The sequence below is a fragment of the Sphaerodactylus townsendi genome, linkage group LG10, assembly GCF_021028975.2.
Source record: "Sphaerodactylus townsendi isolate TG3544 linkage group LG10, MPM_Stown_v2.3, whole genome shotgun sequence".
Lineage (NCBI taxonomy): Eukaryota > Metazoa > Chordata > Lepidosauria > Squamata > Sphaerodactylidae > Sphaerodactylus > Sphaerodactylus townsendi.
The window spans coordinates 21,583,796-21,610,378 of NC_059434.1; the positions used below are offsets into that span (position 1 = coordinate 21,583,796).

Consider the following 26,583-nt stretch of genomic DNA (forward strand, 5'->3'; position numbering starts at 1 on the left):
AACATGGGTGGTGGTGGTAGTAAAACAATGTCCAGTTAATTAAATCTCAGGTGATGTTATATCCTAACCCTTTGCTTCTAATCACTCTTCTGTTTGAGAATTCTCTTTGCAGCCTCCTTTAAGAATTCCTTAATTTTGCAAAGAAACTCTATCTTGTAGCAACGAAAAGTAGCCTTTCATTTATTTATAGGAGATGACGAAATTTATCTGTTTTTCAAATGATATGCTACACATTAATACTTTAATATGTTTACCTTTTGGGAGTATTAGATGTTTATTATGTTCCTGGTGGGTAAGTCTTTTTGGAAGCTTGAACTCACAAAAGTGAGAAAGCGGCCATTAGTGGCTCAGGCAACAGTGTAGACAAGTTGATGTCACCAAAGACATCAACTGTCCAGCTGTCCGGGCCCTGCGGGACCTTGGGGAGTTCCGCAGGGCCTGTAAGATGGAGCTGTTCCGCCCGGGGCCTTTGGAGGAACCAGCCGCTAATGGTGCCCCCTTTCCTTCGGACCCTGACAACTGGGCCACCTGTCATCTAATGAGACTCGCCATGCCTCCCTCTTTGAGGGGGGAGGGACTTTTTATTATTGGAATGCTGGACGCCATTTTAATTTGCTGAGCTTTTTATATAATTGGAATAGGAACTGATATTTTTATCGCTGCTTTAAATGGTTACTTATTTTATATTGTATTTTATATGTTGTACACCGCCCAGAGCCCTTTGGGGATGGGGCGGTATAAAAGTCTAATAAAATAAATAAATAAAACCAAAGAGAAATGAAATTACTGCAGTTCAGCAGCCAGGTACCTTATGATATGTAAAAATCTGACTGTAATGTCAAAAAGACCAGCATGATAGACAAAGCAACTGTGTTCACTAATATATAGCTTTAAGAGGGGGAAGAGTAAACATTGACAGATTAAACAAAAGCAAAAATAATTGTATCTTGGTATCAGCTCTTTAGTTCTATGATGTCATAATTGGGTGTATTTTTTTTTTAAGATTCCTGTTCCAAAAAGAACACAAAAGAACTAAAGCCTACCATACTGAACTTCTTTAGCATCCGAACCTAGCAATGATTTCTGACCACCATCTTAGCAAGGAAGAGAAGTGGCTTGTCCAAAACTTCCTGTCCACAATAAGGACAGTTTCAACCAACACAGCCCAAGCTGGAAGGAACTCTGTGAATAAAGGCTAAGAGCAGAAGGAAATAACGAAGCAATGAAATTGCAATGGGTTCCCATGAACACTTATTTATTCAGCAAATTTTTATAGCCACTTTTACAGAGACCTGCTTCAAGTGGTCTTTAATAAATACAACCATTCGAAAGTTAAAAAGTGTTTGGAAACTTCAATTGCTGCAGGATGCGGCAGCCAGGATGCTGACTGGAGTAGGTTGTAAGGGACCATACCACTCCAGTCTTGGCCCATCTGCACTGTCTTCCAATTTGTTTCTGGGCACAACTAAATATGTTGGGTCTTGACCTTCAAAGTTGTACATGGTTTGGGACCAACATACCTAAATGACCACCTAATCCATTGTGAACCTGCCCAACTGTGATTGTCATCTTCGGAGAAGGTGTGGCTGCCTTCTGAGCTCAAGTGGGTGGTGACCAAGGAGAGGGACTTCTCTGTCATGGCACCAAAGCTCTGGCAGTCTCTCCGCAAGGAGATGAGTGTGCCCCCTTCTGCTGCCAACTTCTGCCAGCAGGTGAAGACTTGTTTGTTTCGTTGGGCATTCCTTCATTGAGCCCTCCCTCCTTACCAAGGATTTAAGGTTCTGTATGTATTTTAACTGGTTTGTGGGCATTTTAATGCTTTTAAAAATTGTTTTAATGATGTATATTAGGCTAACCTCCGCTCACCTCCTTCCTCTTCCTGCTCCCCGGCAGCCAGCCCATGATGACTGCACTATCACTGCAGAAAACCTCAGCAACTGTGTGGGTGGGGTCGTCCCTTCCCAACACAGCTGTTTCAAGACGAGAATAGGCTACATGAGAGCAGCAACGGTCTGGGCCAACATGGAGCTAGGCTTGGGCAAGTGCTTTTGAGGGAAAAGCCATGAGGCTGAACAAGCCATCTCTTCTCTGCTCAACTGCCAAAGAGAGGGTGCATTTTATCAGTTGACATACCAGCATGCATGCCGTAGTACGTGAAATCCAAGTGAAAGAACAGGACTGCATTTTATCAATAAAACATATTTCCCGTTAGTTTTGGCCTTTCTCACAATGTCAAAACTAGTTAGAAATGCATACATGATTTATAAATGTCAGAGCTGCCTTCCCCGGTACTAGATTTGGAACAAAGCAAAATGCTGGATCATAGTTATTTTTGTTTTGCTGTTTGCATCAGTAAATGGTGTTGTTTTCCTAACAGACACAAACCCAAGCAATGGAGGGCATGTGCCTGTCATTGCTTTTTGGAATACTGGTGAGATGCGGCAAGGATTAATTCCTTAAAAGACAGGCAGCCCAATCCATAGCTCCAGGTGGCCGGCGAATGGGGCCACTGCTGCGCTGCCCCATCACCTCCAGGGGGCTTTTTGGTGGCACAGAGAGGTGAAAAAACAAACAAAAAAATCCCACCTGCTGCTAGAAAGCCCTCAACAGGGATTAACAGACTCATACCACCCGAAAGAGTGGTGTTAAGTCCAAGTTCCAGGCCGTGGCGTAACTGCTCACAAAGATGAGATGGAAGCTGACTAACTTCAGTTTCACTCCCAGGAACACCTCCAGCATATGCCCCGGCTGTGACATGAGGACAGCGGCAGCATGGGATCGCTGATGTGGCATCTGTCCCCTGGTGTGTTTGCCCCAACACCGGGTTAAGTGCCCCAGTGCGGGCAAATCCACTGGTGTGGGCCCATGCTATCTCCACAAGTCAATTCAGCCCTCCTTCAGATTGGACTGTTAGACAGTCATCTAGCCTACAGTCGTCTTGCCCACCGCAGTAAAAAGAGGCTTGCAAAACCAGCACTAACCAAGAACAAAATATAAGAGAATGATAAAAACCCAAAGACAGCTTGACTCAAACATAATCCCCTTGCACACTGCCAGCAGCAAGACAAAAATTCCCTAGCAAATACTCTTTTAAACAAAAGCGGGTTTTCAGTGCTTCTAAGGACAGGCCAATACAGGATTCCGGCTATCTTCCTCTAGGACAGTGGTGGCGAACCTTTGGCACTCCAGATGTTATGGATTACAATTCCCATCAGCCTCTGCCAGCATGGCCAATTGGCCATGCTGGCAGGGGCTGATGGGAATTGTAGTCCATAACATCTGGAGTGCCAAAGGTTCGCCACCACGGCTCTAGGATGTTGTTTTAGAGGTCTTATGCTACAACCAAAAACTAACTACCTCGAAGCCATAGCAGATGTAATAACTTAAGGAGAAAGTTCTGTCAAAAAGAGATCTCAGAAGATCTGAGATTTACGTATTTCTAGCATTATTGTTTTAACCTAATCCAAATAGTTCAGATTAAAACTGAAAACATTTTACATGACAAAAACAAGAAGAATTTTAGAATATATCCATCTAAATACTCTGTTAAAAGGTCAGGTAGTGGGGAGAGACAGGTCAAACTTCCAGTCTGCCAAGAAGCATCTTCGATGACCTTGGACAATCATTAATTCTCAGCAGGGCCAATCTCACAGCACTGGCCCTTTTCACACAACAGAAATAAAACATCTTGAGGCTGGAATATAAAACATTTGCTGCAGAAATTCCACACAGCTTTCAGGCCGAAACATTTTGGAAACGTTTTATTTCAGCCCAAAATTATTTTACTGGAAAACGGTAAACTAGCAATCTTTTCCCCTGAAACGGTTTCAAAATGTTTCCTGCTTGCTGGGCGGAGATCAGGACTGTTGCAAAGATCAAATGTGGAAGCCGTGTATATATTACCCTGGACTACCGGAAAGAAGGACAAGATAAAGATATCATCAAGAAGGCGAAAATTGTTTTGAAATCCTGCCTTGGGTGGGCCAGGCTGGCCCAATGTTGATAGATCTTGAAAGCTAAGCATGATCAGCTCTGATTAGTGCAGTGTTTCCCAACCTTTTCGAGGTCAGGGTACCCTTGACTTCACTCTTCATATCTCACAGTACCCCTGCCACCACCCTCACTTTCCCCTCTCATTGCCCCTGCTTGCCACACACCCCACCTTCCCCTCCCAGGGTGAAGGGAAGAACTGGGGGGGTGGGGTGGCTGCTGACCTTGCGGCAGGCCCTGCCCCATGGGCCAGCTCCATGTCCTTGCTGGCGCTGGTGGGAGACACCACAAAAATGGGGGGGGGCGGTAGTGTTGCCATGGTACCCCTGGGACATGCTCATGGCACCCCAGGGTACCACGGAACCCTGGTTGAGAATGGCTGGATTAGTGCTTTGATGGGAAACCACCATGGAAGTCTAGGCTTTTTACACAAAGGCAGACAATGACAAAGTCACCATAAGGCGGGGTGGGAGGGGTCAGTATCCCTTGACAGTGCAAACAAAGAAATCAAAAACATAAGGGCCTCCATCCTGTTGGTCAAGGGTGCAGATGTTGCATGCGGAATATCCCCATACAGCTTAGCAAAATCCATTTTTACCCTGCCGACTTAGGGGCCTGCAGAAAGCACTGACGGAAAACAGGAGACCCAAGTGCTCATTTCCACAAACCTGTTCACCTCATTCCGGTCCATTCAAGAAACATAGGCTCTGCCCATTGCACCAGTTGACCATTAGTCGGATAAATGAGCTCCCTTCCAAATCTAGGCTGAATTTATGGATTTCTGTAGCACCATCAGTGAACTATTTCCAGACTTCCTCGGATCAGGGTTTGGAAGAACTCACCCATGGAGCAGTGCTGTTTGCTGAAACACTCTCTCTACAGTCTTGCTCCTCCAAACATTTCTCTCAGCTTTTGTACTTACCGAAGTTTTCTTGTTTACTCTCTTGTCATTCTTTTTGGCTCCTTTTTTGTTGCTGGTGAAATAATGCAAGGTGCCATACTCCATCAGGGCAGCAAAAACGAATATGAAGCACACCGAGACAAAAAGGTCCATTGCTGTGACATAAGAAACCTTGGGAAGAGACTTCCTTGCAATTGTACTCAGTGTGGTCATCGTCAATACGGTGGTGATACCTGTTTAGAAGTAACAGAAAAGAGAGTGTGTGTTTTCATTAAAAGAAACGGAGGGAATATTTAGCTATCAAGATATTTCCGAATATTTAGGAATCAAGATATTAAGGAATATTTAAGTACTGAGACAAAAAATAGGCAATTTAAATAGATCAGCAAGGGACACAGTACCACTGAAAATGGTGGTGTGGCTTTATAATGAGCCACAGAAACATATGACTTGTTGCTTTAGCCACAATGTGTGGTACTTTAATTGGGCTGTTTCTGTCAGATCCTTTGAGACTCTGCTGACTGACATTGGTGGATGAAACGAATTTAAAGTCTAGGTAATCAAAAAGGTTTTTAAAAAAGAAGAAACCCTTTTATACGGAAATATAAATGTCAGTTACCAAAAGCTAAAATTATGTTCTAATTTTTTTAATCAAATTAAAAACTCTATCAAAACCCATCAATTTTGGGTTACACATATTACCTTCCCCTAGTGTTTAAAAAAACTTTTTTGTAAAATTCTACATATGGAGATGTGACACACTTTGAAGCATCTTTCCTATAACCAGGTAAAATGATAAATAACATAAAAACATTTAAACTAAATAAAATGCCTTCCTTGGTGGTTTAAATTTGTATAATACACAGTGGTGAGATCCAAAAATTTTAGTAACAGGTTCCCATGGTGGTTGGATTCAAACAGTGGCGTAGCGCCAATGAAGCTGGGCAGGGCATGATGGGGGCGTGGCCGGGCATTCCGGGGGCGGGGCATTAATAATTTCTCTGTTACTGTAAAAAACTCTTACTGTAAAAAAAAAGTTCGTAATTTCCAGCTGGTATTTTTCTGTCCATAATTTAAACTCATTATAGCAAGCCCTATTGTCTATTGCCAACAGAAACAACTACTTCTCCTCTAATTGACTGCCTGTCAAATACTTAATACTTTCAAATACTTAATTTTGTTTCTAGAAATCAAAAGAAAGATACTTTCCTTAAACAAGGAACTTTACCATATTTCTAAAACATGTTGTTAAAACAGCCCAGCAGGGAGAATTATCCCGTTTTCTACCTTTGCTAACCAGCCACATAGGAAACAACAGGGCCTTAGGATTTTTGGACCTAATGGAATTTCTAACGGAAAAGCAGACCCAATTAGTAACCCTCTCTCAGCACACACAAATAATTAGTAACCCACTCTCAGGAACTGGTGAGAACCTGCTGGATCCCACCTCTGATAATACATACTATAAATGTTTTTGTTAAAATTACTGTTTGATCAAAGCACTGATGACTTTTTTAATTGTCTAGGTATCTCTAGGACCACTAGAGCTAACTTTCCTGATGGTTGATGTTAGTGATCCAAATTTTCCTATAAGCCAGGCCAGGATAAAGCATTGCCCAATCTTGAGAACTTGGTTTGATTCCCCACTCCTCTACCTGAGTGGCAAAGGCTTATCTGTTGAACCAGATGTGTTTCTGCACTCCTACATTCCTGCTGGGTGAGCTTGGGCTAGTCACAGTTCTTCGGAGCTCTATCAGCCCCACCTACCTCACAAGGTGTCTGTTGTGGGAAGGGGAAGGGAAAGGAGTTTGTAAGCCACCTTGAGTCTCCTTACAGGAGAGAAAGGTGGGGTATAAATCGAAACTCTTCTTCTTCTTTAGACTGTTATCTGACAATCCTCTTTTAAATAATATCTAGCATTCTACTTTGTTTTACTTACTTTTATCTACCCTTCCACTGTTCCACTAGATGTTTTCAAGTAAAGTAGTGGTAAGTAACGGACACACCACTATTTTTAACCTATGAATTCGTTCAATAACTTAATCCAGAAGTCAGAAATAAACTGAAATGGAAGGAAGATGAAATTCAGTATGCAGAAACAATTACAATGAAATGGCCCGAGTCTTGTGTTCAGTGTGGTTGTTGTCTGAAAACGAAACCACACAGATAATGTGAGAAGATATTTGCATGAAGTTACTCCATGCATGTTTCTGCAGATTTCACCATCATGCCAGTGTCCCCCCATGCCTTTCTCGCCCAACATCATGCCCTTGGTGGGCTACACTGGTATGGATGAAAATCAGCTTTGCTGCTTGAATGACTTCTTCATGTACACAGCATCCTGGATGGAATGATGCTCGTGGGGTTTCCTCTTTCAAGCAACACTCATTCAGCTGCTGAACATATTTGGCCACAGTCAAGAAAAAAGGGAATGGTTACAACAGACGCTTCTGTATGGGTTGACATGGACTTTTGATTAAAGGAAAAAATGGATGGTTGAATTGGAACAACATTCACCAATCAAAATGCTAGGAACACAGGTGTGAATCACCACGGGCTGCAGCTGCAGCTTGGGATGGGTAGGCGAAGCCAAGCTGGCTGTTTCTGCCCAAGTAAGGGCGGAAGCAGAGCCCTGGCCATGTTAAGCCAGGGCAGACGTCACTGGAAGTGGGAGGGCTGGCCCAAGCCTTTGAAGGACCAAGCCCTCCCTTGTGCCAGCCATGTGCTTCAGCCGGATGACAATTTGCCCGCCCCCCTCTCCCCATCTTTACAAGTTTGTTAATGCATGTTATTAATAATTAATAATAAGCCTTTATTTGGCATAACAATAATCATAACACAATAAAAACCTGAGATAAAAGGTATACAAATACAAAGGTTTAGGATAAAATATAAATTATTGATTGTGCATCACCTCCAGTAAAAATTGTGCAACCAATTCACAAGTTTCATTGTCAGAATTGTCCAGAAGGAAAGGAAGTCTACCTGATTCTCCCATTTCACTAGGTATCCTAGAAAGAATATTGGAATATTTTGATCTGATATTAGCAGATTTAGGGCAGCAAAGCAGTTGATGTGCCAATGTTTCAATTAATGCATGTTATCTCTGTCATAGCCATGAACGGTTTGGCGCATGGGTATTGATCTGGAAGGCCCAGGGGAAGGGAGCTAGGGAGCTATCTCTTCCCCTTGGGTGTAGCCGATGGCGGCAAGAGGCAACCATCCTGCCGATCAGGGCAGATGGGGAATACCTCTTGCCAGGAGTGTCTGCCTGGCAAAGCCCCACGGCTGAGCAAAGCTCCAGTATGGGGCATCTGCCCGCGAGAGCTTCGCCATGATGCAGATATGACCAGATCAAGACCCTTGCTTCGCCTCACGCTTCTGCTTGATTAATAAAATGTCTATGGCCAATTGATTTACCCCAGCAAAAGGAGTGGTGTGGTTATTGGGAGAGGGCTTCGCGCAAGAGGTTCCCACCCTCAGACGGCAAATAATTTCACATAGTTGTGGTGAAGGCCTACACACGGTGGATTCATGTTCTGCCTGATGTGTCCCATACTACTACCACTTCCATGCTGCTGAAGGAACTGTACCAGTTTGATTTTTTTAAAGCAGCTGAGACTTTTATAGTGCAATCCTAAAAGAGTTACACCCTTCTAAGCCTGCTGAGGTCAACAGGCTTAGAACGGTGCAAAGTTCTGCTTAGCATAAGCCCCACCAGTTCGTTTTCTTTCTGCTGGTCATGTCTACATGTGTGCCATAACTGAAATACAGGTGAGTTGCAAAAGCACAGGTACCTAAGGATGTCCTTGCAGGCACTGCATCTTTATTAATCCAGAATGAGACCCAGGAAAGAACAACAGTCAGTATGCAAGGAATGTATGTTTGAATCGTAAAATACCCCATGCGTCTGCTCAGATCAAAGAAGATCGTCATGACAACGTAATCCCCTACAAAAAAAAGAATTCCACAGTCAATTATACCATGCAAGTAATTTTCCACTACACATTTCATTTTGCCTTTCCTCCCGAAATGATACCTTACTCTGAATAAAAAATGCTACTGAGAAACTGTTCACTGATAAAATGGAAGCAAAAAAAAAATTATTAAATGTGCACACATTTCATTTCTAACAAATAAAACCACGGCAACTTCATTTTCATTGCACAGTTTCAAACAGGCTGAAATATTGTGTGGCATGAATCCAGAAGCATGCAAAACAAAGATAAACTATCTCAAATAGATGCAAGGAAATTCCAGGTTATTCCTCACCAGACTGAGTACGAGAGATATCGGTTGTGTTTCTTAAACCTATGAATGCAAATTGATATAATCTCCAGTATTCAGGGTCTGCCACTTCAACAGAGGTTTTCTTCCATTTGTATACAATCTCATTCTTGGGGTATCCATCTAGAAAATAGAAGCGCGATATCAGTTACTCTATATCACAGTAAAAGGCTGTGGTAATGCTCTTCAAGTAGAACGCTTTGGCAGCATTCAGGCAATTATACGTGTATGACTGCAGAAGGAGCTGTACAGAATTAGGCACATAATTGCTGGATAAGCCGTTTTATTGCAAACAAAAGTAGGAACCGAAGAGTAATTTCAGATGCTCCTAAGTGTAGTGTTAATTGGAATGCAGCCCCTATTTATATTATTTATTTAAAACATTTTAACACTGCCTTTTCATCTAGCTTAGGGTCTCTTAGGTGGCAAAAATCCAAAATATTAAAACAAACTTTAAAATATATAGTATAAAAACAATGGAAAACAATCACAAAACAAATCATGTACACAGTTGAAACATAAAGGAAGGCTAGTGAGAGAATGACAGACAAAACAGGTGGGAAGTCCAATCCAGTGCCCCTGGTGGCGGGATGCAGCACCACTTCGACAGTGCCCCGCTGCCTCCAGGAGGGCTTCTCAGCAGTGGGGAACCAAAAAACAAAAGTGTCCCCAGAGTTGAAAAGCCCTCCATTGGGCTCTATGGACTTATGCCACTCAAAATGGTGGCATAAGCCCAAACCCCCTGTGCCAGCATTCTGATGGGCCAAGGCTGAGTAGAAGCCAACTAATGTCGGCTCCACCCCTGGCCACACCCCTGGAATGCCCCCGTCATGCCAGTGGAGGCAGAGGAGGCAAAGAAGCACTGATGGGACTCTCTGCACTGTGGAGGGCTGTTGTGGAAGGCTGTGGCAGCCACATTGTAGCAGATTTGCCCCTCTGCTGGTGTAAGTGCCCCAGGGGAGCCAAATCTGCTGGTGCAGTCCTGTGCTGCCTCCATAGGGGAATTCAGTTTCCCCCATCTCCCCAGATTTGGCTCTAAGGCTTCACCTGCTGGTGGAAGAATAATGATAGAGAGGGACAGATGAATATCCCTGAGTAATTTAATAATTTATCTTTCTTGGGTTGCCACCCATCTAGCTTTAGAAAGCAGCAGCACCCAAAGAAAGACTCCTGAAGATCACTGAAGGGAAGGTAGGTTCGTATGGGAGTATGCAGTCCTTAAGATATGTTGGTTCCAAGCCATAGGACTTTGAAGGTCAAATTGGCAGTTGTTTTAAGCAGGGTTTGTGTATATTTCCTGAAGAGGTGTGTGTGTGGGGGGGAATGTATACAAACACTTTCCCCCCCTTTCAAAGCTGCCTCCAAATTATTAGCAGAATGTACCCATCTGATTTAGCTCAGCCTTATATGTGACACACCTAAACCTTGCAAACTGGAGAAATTCACATTCCATACCTGATAATTATGAATGTTGGTGACATCGTTAATTTAAATAATTTGATAGCAAAGTTATTTACTCTAAAGGGATGCTAAAAGCTGAATTTAAGAGTAAGGGATGCTAGATTCTGGAGGCACATTATCTAATGAATTATGCAGGTTGTATTAAATTTTCATACATCTATAGGTTTTCTCAACTATCATTTTTCCATTAAAGCAAATGTATATCCTAACAGAATCTAATAGTTTATGGTATTTGTAGTTCCAGTAAAAAAATATTTAGGAGCAGCTTTCATTTCAATAAAATTATGTAGAAGCACTTGCTTCTAAAAAGGTGATACGATACAGCAGAATGAGAAACAGATGGAAGGAGAAACTATTTTAGTGGATTCCTTGAAGTTTAAGATCCTGATCCAATAATGTTAGTCATGACTTAATTGAAATGGAATAAGTTAACTGTGATGAACTGTGATGTGCAACTGTCACATAACCTCCAGTGGGCATTAAACATGACTCATTTCAAGTGTCTTGGGAGTCTTATGTGCTGTTAGATCGTCAACATTAATAGGTCTTACAGCCCAATCCACAGCTGTCCTGCAGGCAAGGATGGCGCCGCTCTGGCACTGCCTGCCCATTTCAAAGGGTTTTCCCATAGCATGGAAAGCCCCATAAGTTTTTAAAAACCCTTACCTCTATAGGGGGAAACTCCTCTATAGGGGGAAGCAGAGATATGCTGCAAAAATGGCAACATATGTCTGAGTCCCGTTCTGCTGGTGCAAGAGAGGGCCTTTCCCCACTTACCTTAAGCCCCGCGCTACTCTCCTTAAGTAGCGTGGGGTCCCCCGGCACTCCCCACGACAGGGGCGGCGACAGCGCAGCTGCCCTGATGCTGCCGCTGTCGCGCCCCCTCAGCACGCGGCATCCCTGGCGCTCTTGTAAACCGTGCCTTTTGATGACCCCACGCAGAGAGCAGGGTCGTGGGGACACCCGAGCAAGCACCAGGGATGCCGCGCTGTGTGAGCAGCGCGCGGCATAGCGGGGATCGTGGAGAGTGAGGAAACGCCCACAGATAAATCAGCAGTGGAAAATGACTAAGGTTGGCTCTACCTTTTAGAACACCCCTGCCACACCAACACAGGTTAGGGTGGTAAGGAAGCACCAATGGAGAGCTGGGTGCCACAGCTGGGCGTCCCAGGGCTCTACAGCAGCTGAGTGCTGGTGTAAGTGCTCCTCCGTCAGTGTAAGTGCTTCGTGGAGGGCATTTCTGCCAGAGTAAGCCCATGCTGCATCCAGAGGAGGATTAACCCTCCCCCCCAGATTGTACTGCCCAACTGCTTTTGAGACATGTTTGTTTCATTTCTGAATAAATCTTTGTTTCATTTCTGAATAAATCTTTGTTTCATTTCTGAATAAATCTTTCTAAATTCATCTCTCTACCATGTATATAGCTTGTAAATCCAACCAAAACATGTCCATGGGAAGTCCCATTTTTAAATGGCTTACTTTTCCAGTTAGGTTAACACTAAGAACAAAAGCTTCCTCATAATGAATAGAGTCATCAGACAAAACAGCTCTGGAAAGATAGGAATCTGAAATACTTTCATCTAAATATTGAAGAAAGGATCAAGCAATAAATTACATTTTCAAAAGATGCTCTTTAGTTAAATTTCATCCCCTATTAAGTTTAATATCTAGAAATGAATTGTTTAGATGCAGTCAGTATTTCATTCTGCCCATGACAGTGTAATGTCCTTGTGAGCAAATTAATTTTATATGCTTATTACAGTTTATAACACAGAAATCTGGGGAGCTGGATATTCTTAGGCAAATTTAGAGTGAGTAATAATAACAGAGACTGGTGTGGTGCTGTTTCCGAGGAATCAGTCTCTTGACAGCTATCTTCGTATGACTGTATCTATGTAGATCTCACATCAAATTCCACAATTGGATAATGTTGCATAATTGATTATTGATTTGGCTCAAATAGTTCTCTGGAAAAAAAACCCCTCAAGGCAGCTTTTCCTTGGCTGATCCACAACCAATCTTAAACCAAATGGTTCAATGTTCGGTCTGCTTCAGCAGAAATATCAAGGATAACATGCAGAAGGCAGATGAGACACAGAAGTTTTAAAAGGCCGGATGAGACCATACTGATTTCCCTGATCTCCTGTTCTGTGGGAGTCAAACATGCAATACAATCTCCAACCATCTGCAGTGGAGTTGCTGTAGAACAGCAAAGATGGGGCTTGTAAGCTGCCAGGGCCAAGATAGAAAGAACCTGGTCTGTTTTATCTCCCTTGCACTAAAATATTATCCAAACTATCCAAACTTTATACTAGTTTTATACTACTTCAACCATCAAGATTTCTTCTAGAAGTAGCCTGAAAATTATATTTATTTAGCATATTTCTATGCTAACTCTTTAGAATCCAGCTTGAGGTGGCTCACAGTTAAAAAAAACACTCATACAAACAACCCATTAAAAACTCTGTGTGTGTATGCAAGCGTGTAAAGTGCTGTCAAGTCGCAGCTGACTTATAGTGACCCCATAAGGTTTTCAAGGCAAGTGATTAAGCAGAGGTAGTTTGCCAATAACTTTCTCTGCAAATTATTCCTTGGAGGTCTCCCATCTAAATACTGACCCAACTTGGCCTCTGAGATCTGATGAGATCAGGCTATTCTAATACCATTCCACATCCCCTATTAAAAACTAGCAATTAAAAAAAAACAAGTTATTATACATAATCAGCATAAAAACTATCCATAAAACAGGCTATTGAAAAGCTGATAAAATAAAAACCCTAAACAACTGAGGGAAAACAATACATTTTAGCCTGGTGCCTCAAAAAAAGCAAAGTAGGTGCCTGGCGAGTCTCAAAGAGAAGGGTGTTCCAAAGGTGAGGGGCTCCAAAGGCGAGAGGGCCTCTAGATGCCACCTGCCTCACATCTGAAGACAGGAACACAGACAGCAGAGCTTGAGAGACAGATCTTGACTGGCAGGCTGGATAATATAGGAGGCGAGGATCCTTCAGGGCTAAATGATAAGTTTGGTGAAGGGACAAAAATTCTCGTACCTACCCCTCACACCCTCCAAAGTGAACCACTTTAAAACTCCAATTCAATACATACTTAATCAGTTCTGTATGACAAAGGAAACAGAGATAGCACTAGGCTACTAGTATGTAGCATGGGCATACTTTAAAATGGCTTAAAGCCAAATAACAAAAAGAAGTCTTGTGGGCTCATAAGAGGGGAATGTTAAAGATTAGATAGATTTGTTGTTGCATAAAGTTTTGAGGGGAGGAGGAGGGTAGAGGCATCAGATAAAATGGGTTCTTATCCACAAAAATTTATGCTATAGCCAAGGACACAGGTGGTGGTGGTGGGTTCCTGGGTACAAACCCCCCATTACATGTCCAAAGCTCTGCCCCCCGTATGTGGGTTTTCTGTATTTTTAGTTTTTGGCCTGCAGGGGGCACAGCTTTTAAACTGGCAGCACCAAACTTTCAGGGATTTTTTGGGAGATGGTCCTGATGATACCACCCAAGTTTGGGAGGTTTGGTTCAGGGGATCCAAAGTTATGGACTCCCAACGGAGGTGCCCCATCCCCCATTGTTTCCAAAGGGAGCTAATAGGAGATGGGGGCTACAGATTTGAAGGTCCATAACTTTGGACCACTTGTAACCAAACTTCACCAAGCCTGGGTAGTATCATCAGGAGAGTCTCCTACAGATACCCTGAAAGTTTGGTGCTGCCAGCCTAATAATTGCACCCCTGACAACAGGCACCCCCCAAATTTCCCCAGATTCTCCTTTTAAATCTACCCCCTTTGGCATGAATTTAAAGGGGGAATCTGAGGTCTCCAGTTTAAACATTGAAAGTGATGCTGTTTCAGGGTGGGGGATAATCCACCCCAAAACAGCATCACTTTCAATGTTGTTTTAACTGGGGATCACAGATTCTCCCTTTAAGGTGTATTTAAAAGGAGAATCTGGGCTCCCTAGTTTAAACACCACTGAAAGTGATGCTGTTTTGGGGTGGATTCCAGCATCATAGCGGCCGCCCATGGGCCCCCCGCAAAACTCAGATTTTGCACGGGGATCCATTTTCACTAGGTACGCCTCTGCAAGGAGGGGAGGGCAGAAGGGACTGCCGGGTGCGAGCCCAGCTGGTGGGGGGGGGCAGGGGAGTCTGCCATCCCCAGCCTCATAGAGCTGCTTTTATAAGCACTGGGGCCGGGGAGCAGGCCTTGGGGAGGTGTGGCCACGCCCCAGGTGGGGGTGGGGACATGTCCCTGCCCGCCAAACCCACCCCATAAAAAATCTATAGCTGCATCACTGGCTACAACGAATCCATCCTATCCTTAGAGCAGTTAGTGCCATGAGATCCCTTTTTGTTTTTCCAGCAACTTACTAACAGGCTGTCTCACCAGTTATCAATCTGTGCAAAGATTGTTCTTTTTCTTCTTTTGTAAGACCAGCATCCACCAAGTTGACAAAAAGCTGATTTCTGCAGACTTTTGACATCCTGGCTCTGAACAAATCTGTTTGACAGCCCTTCTCGAAGGGGTGACTTTTCTCTTGGATGAGAAGGGTCACAGCATATACAACTGCAAACACCTGCTTGGGCATAGTGCATTTTCCCTTTCCAAAAGATAAGGGAAGGTTCCTAAACAAAGTTATAAAACCATACAAACAAACAAACAAACCGGAACCCTCAAGGAAATGCAACCAAGTTTACTGGGTACTAGAACAAATTGAAATATTGGTATAAACAAAGCGTTCATTTTATAGCACAACAAAATACAGTTCCAATCACATGCAGATTAGGAATGCAAAATGACAACTTTGTGTATGCTACATCCTGCAATGAAAATACATAAATTATAATCCTTCAGGCTAACTTGTGCTGAATAAAGATCAGGTTATTAATCTTCAGCAATAATCCAGGCAACTTTAAAGATAGGGAAGAGCTGATAAAGTTGAAATCGACCAGCAATAGCATTCTCCTGCTCTTGTTTCTCAAGTTGGATACTACCGTTCCATGGATTATAATGTATGTATTTACATTATGTGATGTAGCATACCAGATGTTGTTTTGCATTCTTAACCTGCGTGTGATTGGAACCGTATTTTCATGAGCTATAGAATGGACCTTGTGTTCATATCAATATTTTGATTTGTTCTAGTAAACTTTGTTACATTTCCTAGAGGTCCTGAACTCTGCTTGTTTGCATGTATCCTAACAAGGTTGCCAGGTGTCCAATTTTGAACTGAACAGTCCAATATTTTCCATTTCTGTCCTGTAAATAAATACTGGACATTTAAATGAAGATGAAAAATGCAACCACTCCGCAATTTCTGAATCAACAGAGCCTGAGTTTAGAAAAAAGAGGGAAAAAATATATATATATAACATATTTTGCCACCTACAGCTTGAAAACTCCAGCGGGCAGGAATGTGCATCCATCGGAAAGTTGTGGAGCTTAAGGTAACACTCAGCATTAATTGTCAACCTAAGTAAAAGAAAAGAAAGCAACATGTATAAAGATTTAATTGATGATCAAGCTCTCAAAAACGTTCACTAAGATTTCAAAGCAGACAGAGAAATCACTTCTGCCAAAGAAAAGCCAAGAGCCAAAACAAAAAAGCTATTTTAGAAATTCATGGAAGATATACACAGAGATCAGTTACAGTACAGATTCATGAAGAATAGGTCTATCAGCAGCTACTATCCAGGGTGACCAGAAGGTACCCCATATTCTAGAGCACAGGTGTCAACTCGTGGCCCTCCATATGTTATGGACTACAGTTCCCATCATCCCTTGCCAGCATTATGCTGGCAGGGGATTATGGGAACTGTAGTCCATAACGTCAGGAGTGCCATAGGTTCGCCACCACGGTTCTAGAGGCAGTCGACCTCTGAATTTCAGTGCCAGGAGGCATCATCAGGGGAAGACCTCAGTCTCTACGCCCTGTTGTTGGTCCTCCAGAGGAACTGGTTAGAGACTGTGTGAGAGAGGATGTTGGACTGGATGTACCAATGGTCTGATTCAGCACAGCTTTCCTTATATGGAATTTTCCCCCACACAAGGGTGGGATCATTTTGCCAATTCCTTTGACTTTGGCAAACGGTTGCTTCTTACGTACATGTGCAACTATCCAGTAAAATCTACAAAGTCCACTGAATTTTTCTCTGTATAAGACAAGCAGGTAAAAATGTACATCATCTGCAAAAAATCTGACAAAAGGTAGGTATATGACTGAATAATTTTGTTATTCAGTTTCACTTCTGAGGCAGAAACGCATGCACATGCCTGCGAAATTAATAAATAAATAAAAGCTGTCCCACCTGATGAATGATGCAAATAGACACTTCCTCTCATCCATGCCCTAGCAGAGAGACTCTCATCTTTACTTCAACAACAAAGCTGTTACCCTCTATGCACAAGTGCACAAGTGTATCGCTTGATAGCATGCATGTAAATATGCACATTTTAAGTGTTTGCTTCCCAGTCTTTTCCCCTTCCCTAGATGAAGTTAATCTAAAATGGTGTATGCACATCAGTCCAGTTGAAGTCAATGAGGCTGAAATGAATACTGAAGACTTCGAGGCCACAAGACTTGTGTGCTGAACTCAGCAAGGCCTGTAGCCAAGGAAGAATGGATTGGGCTACGCTTTTCGCCGATTTCAATAGAGTTTGAAACTCTCAATTACTCCTACACAGAATGTAGAACGTTATGGATGTGAGGGAAGGAAACAAAGATAAACATGCCATCCAGGTAAAAAATGTCCTCCCTCAAACTGTAAATGAGCCTATTTGTGTAGCAATCTTTTAGCAAATGTACACATTTTTCATACTGTGTTGTTTGCAAAGTACACTCCTTTGCTAATGATCTCCTCAAGTTAGGGCATATTTTTTGAAGTTTGGCAGCGCAGACACAGGAAAAGAAGAAGCAAGCAGTCTGACAGTAAAACAACCAGTGGAGAATTGCCAGCTCTTTTCTTCCTCTTCCTCCTCTTCCTCCTCCTTCTCCTTTTGGCCTCCCCTGGAAAGAGAGTGCCATGGAGAAAGGGAGGCCACTAAAGAGTCGTGGGGAGCCAAATAGCCAGAAGTGTTGTCATATCGTATTATTGCTACCTCAGTCACTGTCACTTGAACTTTTGTTTTGCTTTCCCGAATGTTCTCACCTTGGGCAAATCCTGGCCAATTTTCTCCTTATGCACAAATGAACAAAGGGTACAAACTGAACTTTCCATCTCATCCTGTGGCTTAATGAGTTTACATGCATAAACTAATTTGTAAAAGGGTAAGTGCAGGCTAGTGGTCTGCCCTTCCCATTTGTTCCCATTGCAAATTTCCAATGACCCCTCCTGATTTTCTGCATGTGTTCAGTGCCACCAAGTCCCTTCCAACATGACACCCTATGGACTAGTGTCCTCCACAATCTGCTGTTACCAGGCTGGCTTAGGTCTTGCGTGCTGAGGACCATGGCTTCCTTTAAAGCAGGCGTCTTCAAACTATGGCCCTCCAGATGTTCATGGACTACAATTCCCATCAGCCCCTGCCAACATGGCCAAGTGGCAGGGCTGATGGGAACTGTAGTTCTTGAACATCTGGAGGGCCATAGTTTGAAGATCCCTGCTTTAAAGCATCAAGACTCATGTTGGGTCTTCCTCTTTTCCTTCAATTTTATTTAGCACCGTTGTCTTTCCCAGTGACTCTTGTCTTCTCGTAATGTGACTAAAGGCCAGGAGGAAGTCGACTAATGTTGGCTGCTCCCCTGGACTGCCCCTGCCGTGCCGGTGGTGGCAAGGAGGCTAGGACACTGGCACAGCATCCCATACTGCACCCCAGTGCTGGGAAAGACCTGTGGCAGCTGCATGCTGGCAGGTTTGCCTGTTCACCAGGGTAAGTGCCCTGGGGAGGGTAAATATGCCAGCGTGAGGGAAACTGCTCCACAAGCCCTTCCCCCCCACCTCATTGGCACGCCTGATATACTATCTAATTAGTACTGTCCCCTCCCGGCCTTGGGATCGGACGCCATATATTATTGCTGCTGATGTGTTTTGTGGTTATAGATTTGTAAATTGTTTTAAATTACCTTAGTTTTTATGTGTAAAATGTTGTTTTTAGCCTGCTGTGTTTAATGTTATTATGTATTGTTGTTGCAGGCCTGCTGTACACCGCCAAGAGCCCTTCGGGGATGGGCGGTTTAAAATCTAATGAATGAATGAATGAATGAATGAATGAATGAATGAATGAATGAATGAATGAATGAATGAATGAATGAATGAATGAATGATAAGGCTCTTGGTCTTTTTTTCCTGCTCTAACTAGTAGCAGTGTGTGGGTGTAAGTGGGGGCAAGGTTACATTTACTATTATGGATTATAGCTTTAATCTTGGATGCTATTCTTCATTAGGCCCACAGTATCACCTCCTCATGTACAGCCAATCCAAGACTTCAGGTTAACCTATGGGATCTTCCTCTGGGAACCAACTTTAGCTGAGTTAGTGAGAACCCATGTGGAATTTTTTGCCTCTGACATTAGAGGAACAGGGAAAAAAAATTCCTCCTTTAGAGCCTTCTGGATGGGTGTGAAGACCTGCTTTTTCTGGATAGTCTTTGTATTAGACCACAGGCGTCAAACTCACAGCCCTCCAGATGTTATGGACTACAGTTCCCATAACCCCCTGCCACTGGCAAGGGATGATGGGAACTGTAGTCCATAACATCTGGAGGGCCACGAATTTGACACCTGTGTATTAGACCAATAAGAACTGTTGTGGTGAGAAGTGGCACTATTAGGACACTTAATTTTGTTGATTATGGTATTTTATTTGATTATGGTATCTGTTTCATCTATTTGATCCATCTTATGTTGCCAGGAAAATAAAAGCCAGTGAGGCACTACATGCTTCTGAATATTGGAAATAAGTCTGGTTCAGATCTGGAGCACTTTTGAATCGGACACCCTTTGTACTGCATGATAATTAGTATCTGTTTAAGATTTGTAGAAGAAACAATTTTAGCAGCAATTTTTGGCCAGAAAGTGATCACACAAGTCTTCCCCTCAACTTCCCAGCCAAAGTGGTAACATTTAATACAGTTTAAGAAGTCTGTTTAAAGAATCATGGAACAACATAAATAATGTGCACTGTTTCTCTTTGTGTGCCTATTGCTGACTACCCAGTTGAAGAAGAAGAAGAAGAAGAAGAAGAAGAAGAAGAAGAAGAAGAAGAAGAAGAAGAAGAAGAAGAAGAAGAAGAAGAAGAAGAAGAAGAAGAAGAAGAAGAAGGAGGAGGAGGAGGAGGAGGAGGAGGAGGAGGAGTTTGGACTTATATCCCCCCTTTCTCTCCTGCAGGAGACTCAAAGGGGCTGACAATCTCCTTGCCTTTCCCCCCTCACAACAAACACCCTGTGAGGTAGGTGGGGCTGAGAGAGCTCCTAGAAGCTGTGACTAGCCCAAGGTCACCCAGCTGGCGTCTGTGGGAGTGTACAGGCTAATCTGAATTCCCCAGATAAGCCTTCCCAGCTCAGGCGGCAGAGCTGGGAATCAAACCCGGTTCCTCCAGATTAGATACACGAGCTCTTAGCCTCCTACGCCACTGCTGCTGGGGAAGTTCTGTTCTGTAAGATATCATTTGTGACTTGATCATACCAGCCAATATCTACAGACTGGTTTTTCACCATCTCCCTCCCTTTGATTGTGGCAAACCTTAAATCCCAGCTAGATATCAAAATAACTGAAACATCTGAATATTTTTAAATATTACCCTGCATGTGATTACACTGACTATTTTCAGTATAACAAACATTAACAAAAATAGGGCTTCCATTTAGTTCTTTGATAGTTAATATCCAAATGCATGTCCTCACTTAGATTGCTGCATTGGATGGTCAATGAAAGAGCAGGATAAAATTAAAGGGAATAATGTGGAATATGAAAGGTGAAATGAAGATTGGAGATAATAGCTTTTGCAACCTGGAAGGCAGTTTTGAAGGGGAGAAAAAGCTCCAATTTTCTGGTTGTTGCTCACAGCAAAAATCTAATATTTGCTTCACTACCGACACAACATTGTGGTGTTGAATTTGATGCTTAATGAAGGAAAAAGGAATGTTTGAAAGAAGACTAATAGTGGGATCATTCCTTGGGAATGTCTCATTTCACTTACAAAGTCTCACTTCTGAGTAAACATGCATAAGAGTAGGCTGATGGCTTATTTTGCTAGTTTGTATATAATGGAACCAAACAGCTTTGCAAATTGTACTCTGATGCATTTCTTAGAGTTTTAGACAGAATGTTTTGCATGGCAACACCAATGTATTTACGCTGCTTTCAAGTGTAGCGGATGATAGCTTGTGGTTATAGGAACAAGTCGAGAGCTTGTGCACTCCCCTCACCTTCTATACAGAATGGAAATAGAAGATATCCAGGTTCCCAAGAGTTGTGATCTCCAAATCTGATGAAACAAACTGGCACTTGTTTCTCATACCGTTTTCAAATCATATTTTAATTCTGGTTTGTAGGCAAGAGAACAACCCCAGTTTCTCAGTTCATGTAATTCTGTGGTCATAGAAATCTGTTGGTTTGGAGGGAACCAAGAAGTCTTCGATATCCTTGCTACATGTGAGTGAAGAAAGAAAGTGGGGAGACAGAGAGAACTAAAATGATGACTTTCTGGACTTATATTCTTAAAGGAAGAAATTACGGTTGATTGGTTCCATCTGAATAGATCTGTAGACTGCAATCCGATATTTACTTAATTGGAAGTACTTGTCACTGAACTAAATTTGGACTTACTTCAGAATAAACCATGCATAAGATTCTGTTGAACATCTAGTCACTTGAAGTTTAAAAGAAGCATGTAAAAATGGCCATTAATGGCAATCCCGCCAGTAAATATAGTGTACAAGATTTAGTGTCTTTCTCCAGCTGTTTGGGGTAACTTCTACCTGAGGGTATATAATACTCGTCCATCACTTCTAATTCGCAGCAAGCGATTTGGAGTCGTGATCCAATGGGCATCTGATTTCCTCGAGTTTCGGAAGAAAGTATCTGGAATCCAGATTTTCCCAACCATATTGCTATTTAGCATAAGTACTTTCATGGTGCTGTTGAATTTCAAGCGGCTGTCATACCAAGTCTGGGCAAAAATTATGTCTATGGTGTACTCCTAAAAAACAGAAATGATCAGAGCAGCATAAAATATCACAGCACAAAAAGCACAACAACAACTATTACTCGGTTAGTAATAACCTTGGCCCGCTTCAATTTAATGCCCTCTATGCTCCTTAAAGGCAGATACCAACGCATAGATAAACAAAAGAGGCTATGCCCATGCAATTCAGGCCAAGTAGAGACACTGGAGCACACACTGTTTTATTGTGCAAGATTTGCCAAGATCAGAATGACCCAACCCATCATTGCTTCACTCCTATACAATCATTTAACTGATGCTCTTAGGATTCCTTTAATCTTAGATAATCTTGATCCTTACTTTTGTGAAAGCGTAGCAAAATATCTTTTAAAGATTATAGATGCAACGCTAGATGGATATTAAGCATTAGATTGCTATCACCATAACAACAACAATGTTGCTCACATTAACTATTTGCTACTGTTATACAGTGCCTACCTCTGCCAGCAACCTTTGGGTTCATGGTCACCCAAATAACCTGTGGGTGATTCATTGAGAGATGCCGTAGTTTTGTTATTGATTGCCAGATGGAGTGACAACTGAAGGCTGTGGCAACCTATGGGAGTCAAATAAATTGTTTGCCTATTTCCTTGCCCCCTATCCCTTGTTCCGTGTTAGGTGCCACTCTAACAAACTCTGTGTTTTATAGTGGAGTGTTGATATTGTATGCTGTTGTGATGCCTGGGCTCTGTTGGTGGGTTTTCAGTCTGGTCTGTGGAGAGGTGTATAGGAATGGCACTTTTGATGAGTCCATTTGGACTAAACTATTGATAAGACTCTGAATGGCTGCTGTATCTATCTGTTTTTTATGGACAATTATTTTATTGTTTTATTGTATTTTGGAATGCCAATAAAGACTTGTCTATCTACTCGGTTAGTACATCTTAACCAATTCTGTTGCAAATAAGCTTTGTGTGATACCAGAATAAAAGATGTTTGATGCCTGCAGTGAATGCAAAAGGAGCACACTCTACAATCACGAAAGTGCAAAGGGTATGTTTTGGGGCACTGATAGTGGGAAGAAAGGGAAAGAAAGAAGAACATATCCAGGTAGATATAGCAAAAGTAAAACTAATGTGAGACAAAATCCAAAAGTGAGTTCTATGTTTTAAGGCACTTCCACAGTGAGGTGGGTGCAAGGGGAATAGACCCCTGGGCACCTCTTCTTGGGGAATACATTGGCACGCCCCTGTCCTCCTCAGGCTTCAGCCCCAAATCGACAGGTGTTTCCCAACCCAGAGTAATGTTAGAGTAATGTTGTCAGTTCACATGACCATGCTTATTAAGTACTGGGCTAGATTCTATGAGTTTTACAACTAGGTTTACCAACCTCAAGATGAAGCCTGGAATTCTCCCAGAATTACACCTCATCACCAGACTACAGAGAACATTGCCCCGAAGGAAACGACAGCTTCATATGATGGACTCTGTGACACCGCATCTCGACTGTAACCCTGGCCTTCATCCCCTGCCTTATGAAATATTGGATTTCATATTGTTTCTTATGCTATGTGCTGCAAAATGCCAGTTTCCTTGTTTGAATGGGTGGATAGCAGAGTGTCCAAACTGAGAGCAAGCCTAAGGCAAAACAGTCTGTTTGATTAGATTTGTGAGTTGCTCCAGGCAATTATCTGGAAGCCTCATTAACTATGGACATGATCTTGATTACCACACCTTGCTAAAATGATAAGACAAAAGAATATGGAAAGCCACCTTGGTATCAGATGCTGCATTTTCACTATCTCTTCTGGAAACCAGGTCAGCAACAGATGGTTGCTTCTCTGCATCTCCTCTACCCATTGTTATGACTTTCCTAAACCAGTCACCTTATCCCAGTCTAATGTCTCAGCCCCCTGTTACACTCTTAGCAGCTGGTGGAGATTCCTTAAAAATAAGTTCACAACCTGTGAAAGCTGGGTAACATGACAGATCCCTCCCAACCTTAAACTTCACCCAGACGCCTTCCACAAATCTCTGGGAAGTTCCCAAACTGAAGTTAGCGGTCCTATTGTCCACTGCTGAGAAAGGAAAGAGGGGCTGCCCTTCACTACCAAAAATGGTGTGATGGGATCATGGAACCTGAATGGACAAGAGCCATTTTGGGCAGGGGTTATTATGGTAGAGAGGGGAACTGGGTGAGGTTGAGTGAAAAAGCTGGCTAAATCCAATATTATATTTACAGCTACCAAGCAATAGGGATTGGTTGGTGGGGTGTATTAGTCTTTCATTAATTCATATAGCACCATCAGTGAATGCAGCCTTATCAAACGATAAGCTTAGTACTCAAAAATGAAATGTGTGAAATGGTCAAAAGTTCCCGACCATTGTACTAGGAAAGAATAGTTTCAGCCTGATACATTCAAGTGTTTTTTTCAGTCACAAACATGACACTTTGAGCATGTGAAAACTGGGCCTTTGGCACTAGCTGGTTTGTTTCAACCCTCTTTGCCCCCAAACGAAAACCAGTTAATAATGAAGGGCATGATTCTTCCACAGAAACCCACCTTCACAGATGCATGGGCAGTGGCATAGGACCAATGGGACAGGGGGTGACGCCCCGGATGGAGCAGCAGCCAGGCCTGGAGGGGCATAGAGGGGCATTCCGGGGCAGGGCAGGGTGGCGCTGCGGCAGTGGCACAGGGCGCACGCATGCCCCAGGCACAGTTTCCCCTTGCTCTGCCTTTGCACATGGGTCCCTGGTGAGAGAAGAAAGAGGGCAGCTACTTCCCTGGAGAGGGAGGAAGTCTGTGCAAGGCCAGGCTGGTGGGAGGAGACATGATTTTGTATTTTTGTCCCTTTATATATGTATGATTTTGTATTTTTTCCATATATATATATGATGGGGCAGGTGGAGACAATTGCCAATTGTCTTTTCAATACAGCTATGAGCTTTCCTGAGAGAGATGCAAGCAAACAAATGAGTGATGCTATCTGTAGCCCCTCTGTATATGGCTAAAAAAAGAGAAAAGAAAATGAATTGAAAAAGAAATTAAGATTAAAAAAAATTAATAAAGAATTAGAGAAAGAATTAAAGAATCATGCACTGAGAGGAAGGAAGGAAGGAAGGAAGGAAGGTTAAAAGAAAGAATGACAAAAAGAAAGGGGAAAAAAGAAAGAGGGGGAAACTTTTCAAACAAATGAGAGTGGTGTGTGCTTTTGCACTCTGCATCCTCATAGGCCAGCATGGAACATGTGCATCTTGGCACCTCTGCACTCTCTTTTCACATCTCCTACTGGAGGCCTCAGTGTGAAAAGAGCAGAGCATGTTAGGTGTGGTGCATATGAGAGAAAGTTGGACTGATGGGCGAGCTGGCCAGCAGGTGGCACACTCATTCCCTCCTTCTGCTGCCAGCCCCATGCCCATGCCATGTTAACTGTCCCCAACTGAGTTTGGCATTGTGGGTGATGCCAGCAGCTGCCAGACAGGCAGAAAGGGAGGTTTCAGCAGCTGTTTGGTCTCACCTGGCATCCACCCTCCTTGCCTTGACTCTCCTCCCACCAGCCTGGCCTTGCACAGACCTCCTCTCTCTCCAGAGAAATAGCTGACCTCTTCCTACCCTCACCACTTTGGACAGAGGGGCCAGTAATTGCACAGTGCATGACTGGGAAGGGGGTAGAGAACAAAGAAACTGAGGAGTTTCATTTCAGCAGAGGAGCAACTTTGGATGAGGAGACTGGGCTGGGAGGGAAGGAATTGGGGGAGCGAAGAAAGGAACCCACAGGAAGACAGGAAGGAGGGTCAGTGGCTGGGGAGAGACAACAAAGAATGTGGGGCAGGTAGCAGCCGGGCAGGTAGCAGCAACCTCTGACCTTGCTGCCATCACCTGCTCTCTGTCCATCACTTGGGGCAGCTGCCCCCCTTCCCCTCTAAATCTAGCCCTTACCAGAGCCCTGGTTTGCATCAGGTTGAACAATAATTTAAATAATGAGAAGATGCACTTTAAAATTCAAAGGAGCTTGAATGGGACAGGGGTGCGGGGGTGGGAACAGGCATCTTCAGCTAGCTGTCTATTGGCTGAGTGACAAGCACAACACTGAACATATCCCAGGCATATTACAGTGAACGGGAGAATCCCTAGTAATAAAGGGAGGACTGAGGACTGAGCTTAACCCCCATTGAACTTTGTGGGGAAATGTATTATCTAAAAATGCCAGACATCTGAGTAATAATGACTAGCAAAAGGCCATTACGATGGGAAGGATTGCATTGCAAGAACGAGTCTGTCTCTCAGAGAGACGGGCCATCTCTTTCAGCACCAGGCCACAAAATGTCAGGACAGCTTTGCCCTCATTGCAGGAGTACACCCACACACGTTGTGCTACTTTCCTCCCTATGAGTGAATAGTAAGCACCCAGGCATGGAGCTACAGAAAATGCTGCCCGGGGCAAGCACTGACATTGCACACATGCATACACACACACACACACCGCCAACAGCCAACATCTTTGGGGCATCAAGTTCCTTACCTTTTTACCTTTTTATAACAGCACTCCTTTTGTGCCTGGTAGCTACTACTTTAAGCTATGTTAGGGCATCTGCTCAAGAGACTGGGATTTTGCTTGTACAACAACTGCAGAACTTCACATTTCACCAAAGCTTTCAGAATCCCATTGCTGATTACATCCAGTTCACACAGCTGGAACTTAACATGATACCCACCGATCTTTGCTACACTTCGCAAAAGCATCTTCTATATTTAATTTATTTTTTGGATGCATTAGTTCCAAACAGGAACTACAAAACCAAACCGACCAAACAGAAT

The 26,583-nt window shown here is 43.1% G+C and overlaps 1 protein-coding gene across 3 annotated transcripts in view; it reads right to left on the reverse strand.

The window, feature by feature from the left end:
- GABRG1 (gamma-aminobutyric acid type A receptor subunit gamma1) overlaps positions 1-26,583 on the reverse strand; it is a 130,375-nt gene that overhangs the window by 8,260 nt on the left and 95,532 nt on the right. For all 3 annotated transcript variants that reach the window (XM_048509621.1, XM_048509622.1, XM_048509620.1), the window contains exons 4-8: positions 21,576-21,796; positions 16,048-16,130; positions 9,164-9,301; positions 8,689-8,841; positions 4,913-5,124 (exon numbers count right to left, since the gene is read on the reverse strand). In XM_048509621.1, coding sequence (XP_048365578.1) covers positions 4,913-5,124; positions 8,689-8,841; positions 9,164-9,301; positions 16,048-16,130; positions 21,576-21,796 — 807 coding nt within the window. The remainder of the gene's footprint in view (positions 1-4,912; positions 5,125-8,688; positions 8,842-9,163; positions 9,302-16,047; positions 16,131-21,575; positions 21,797-26,583) is intronic.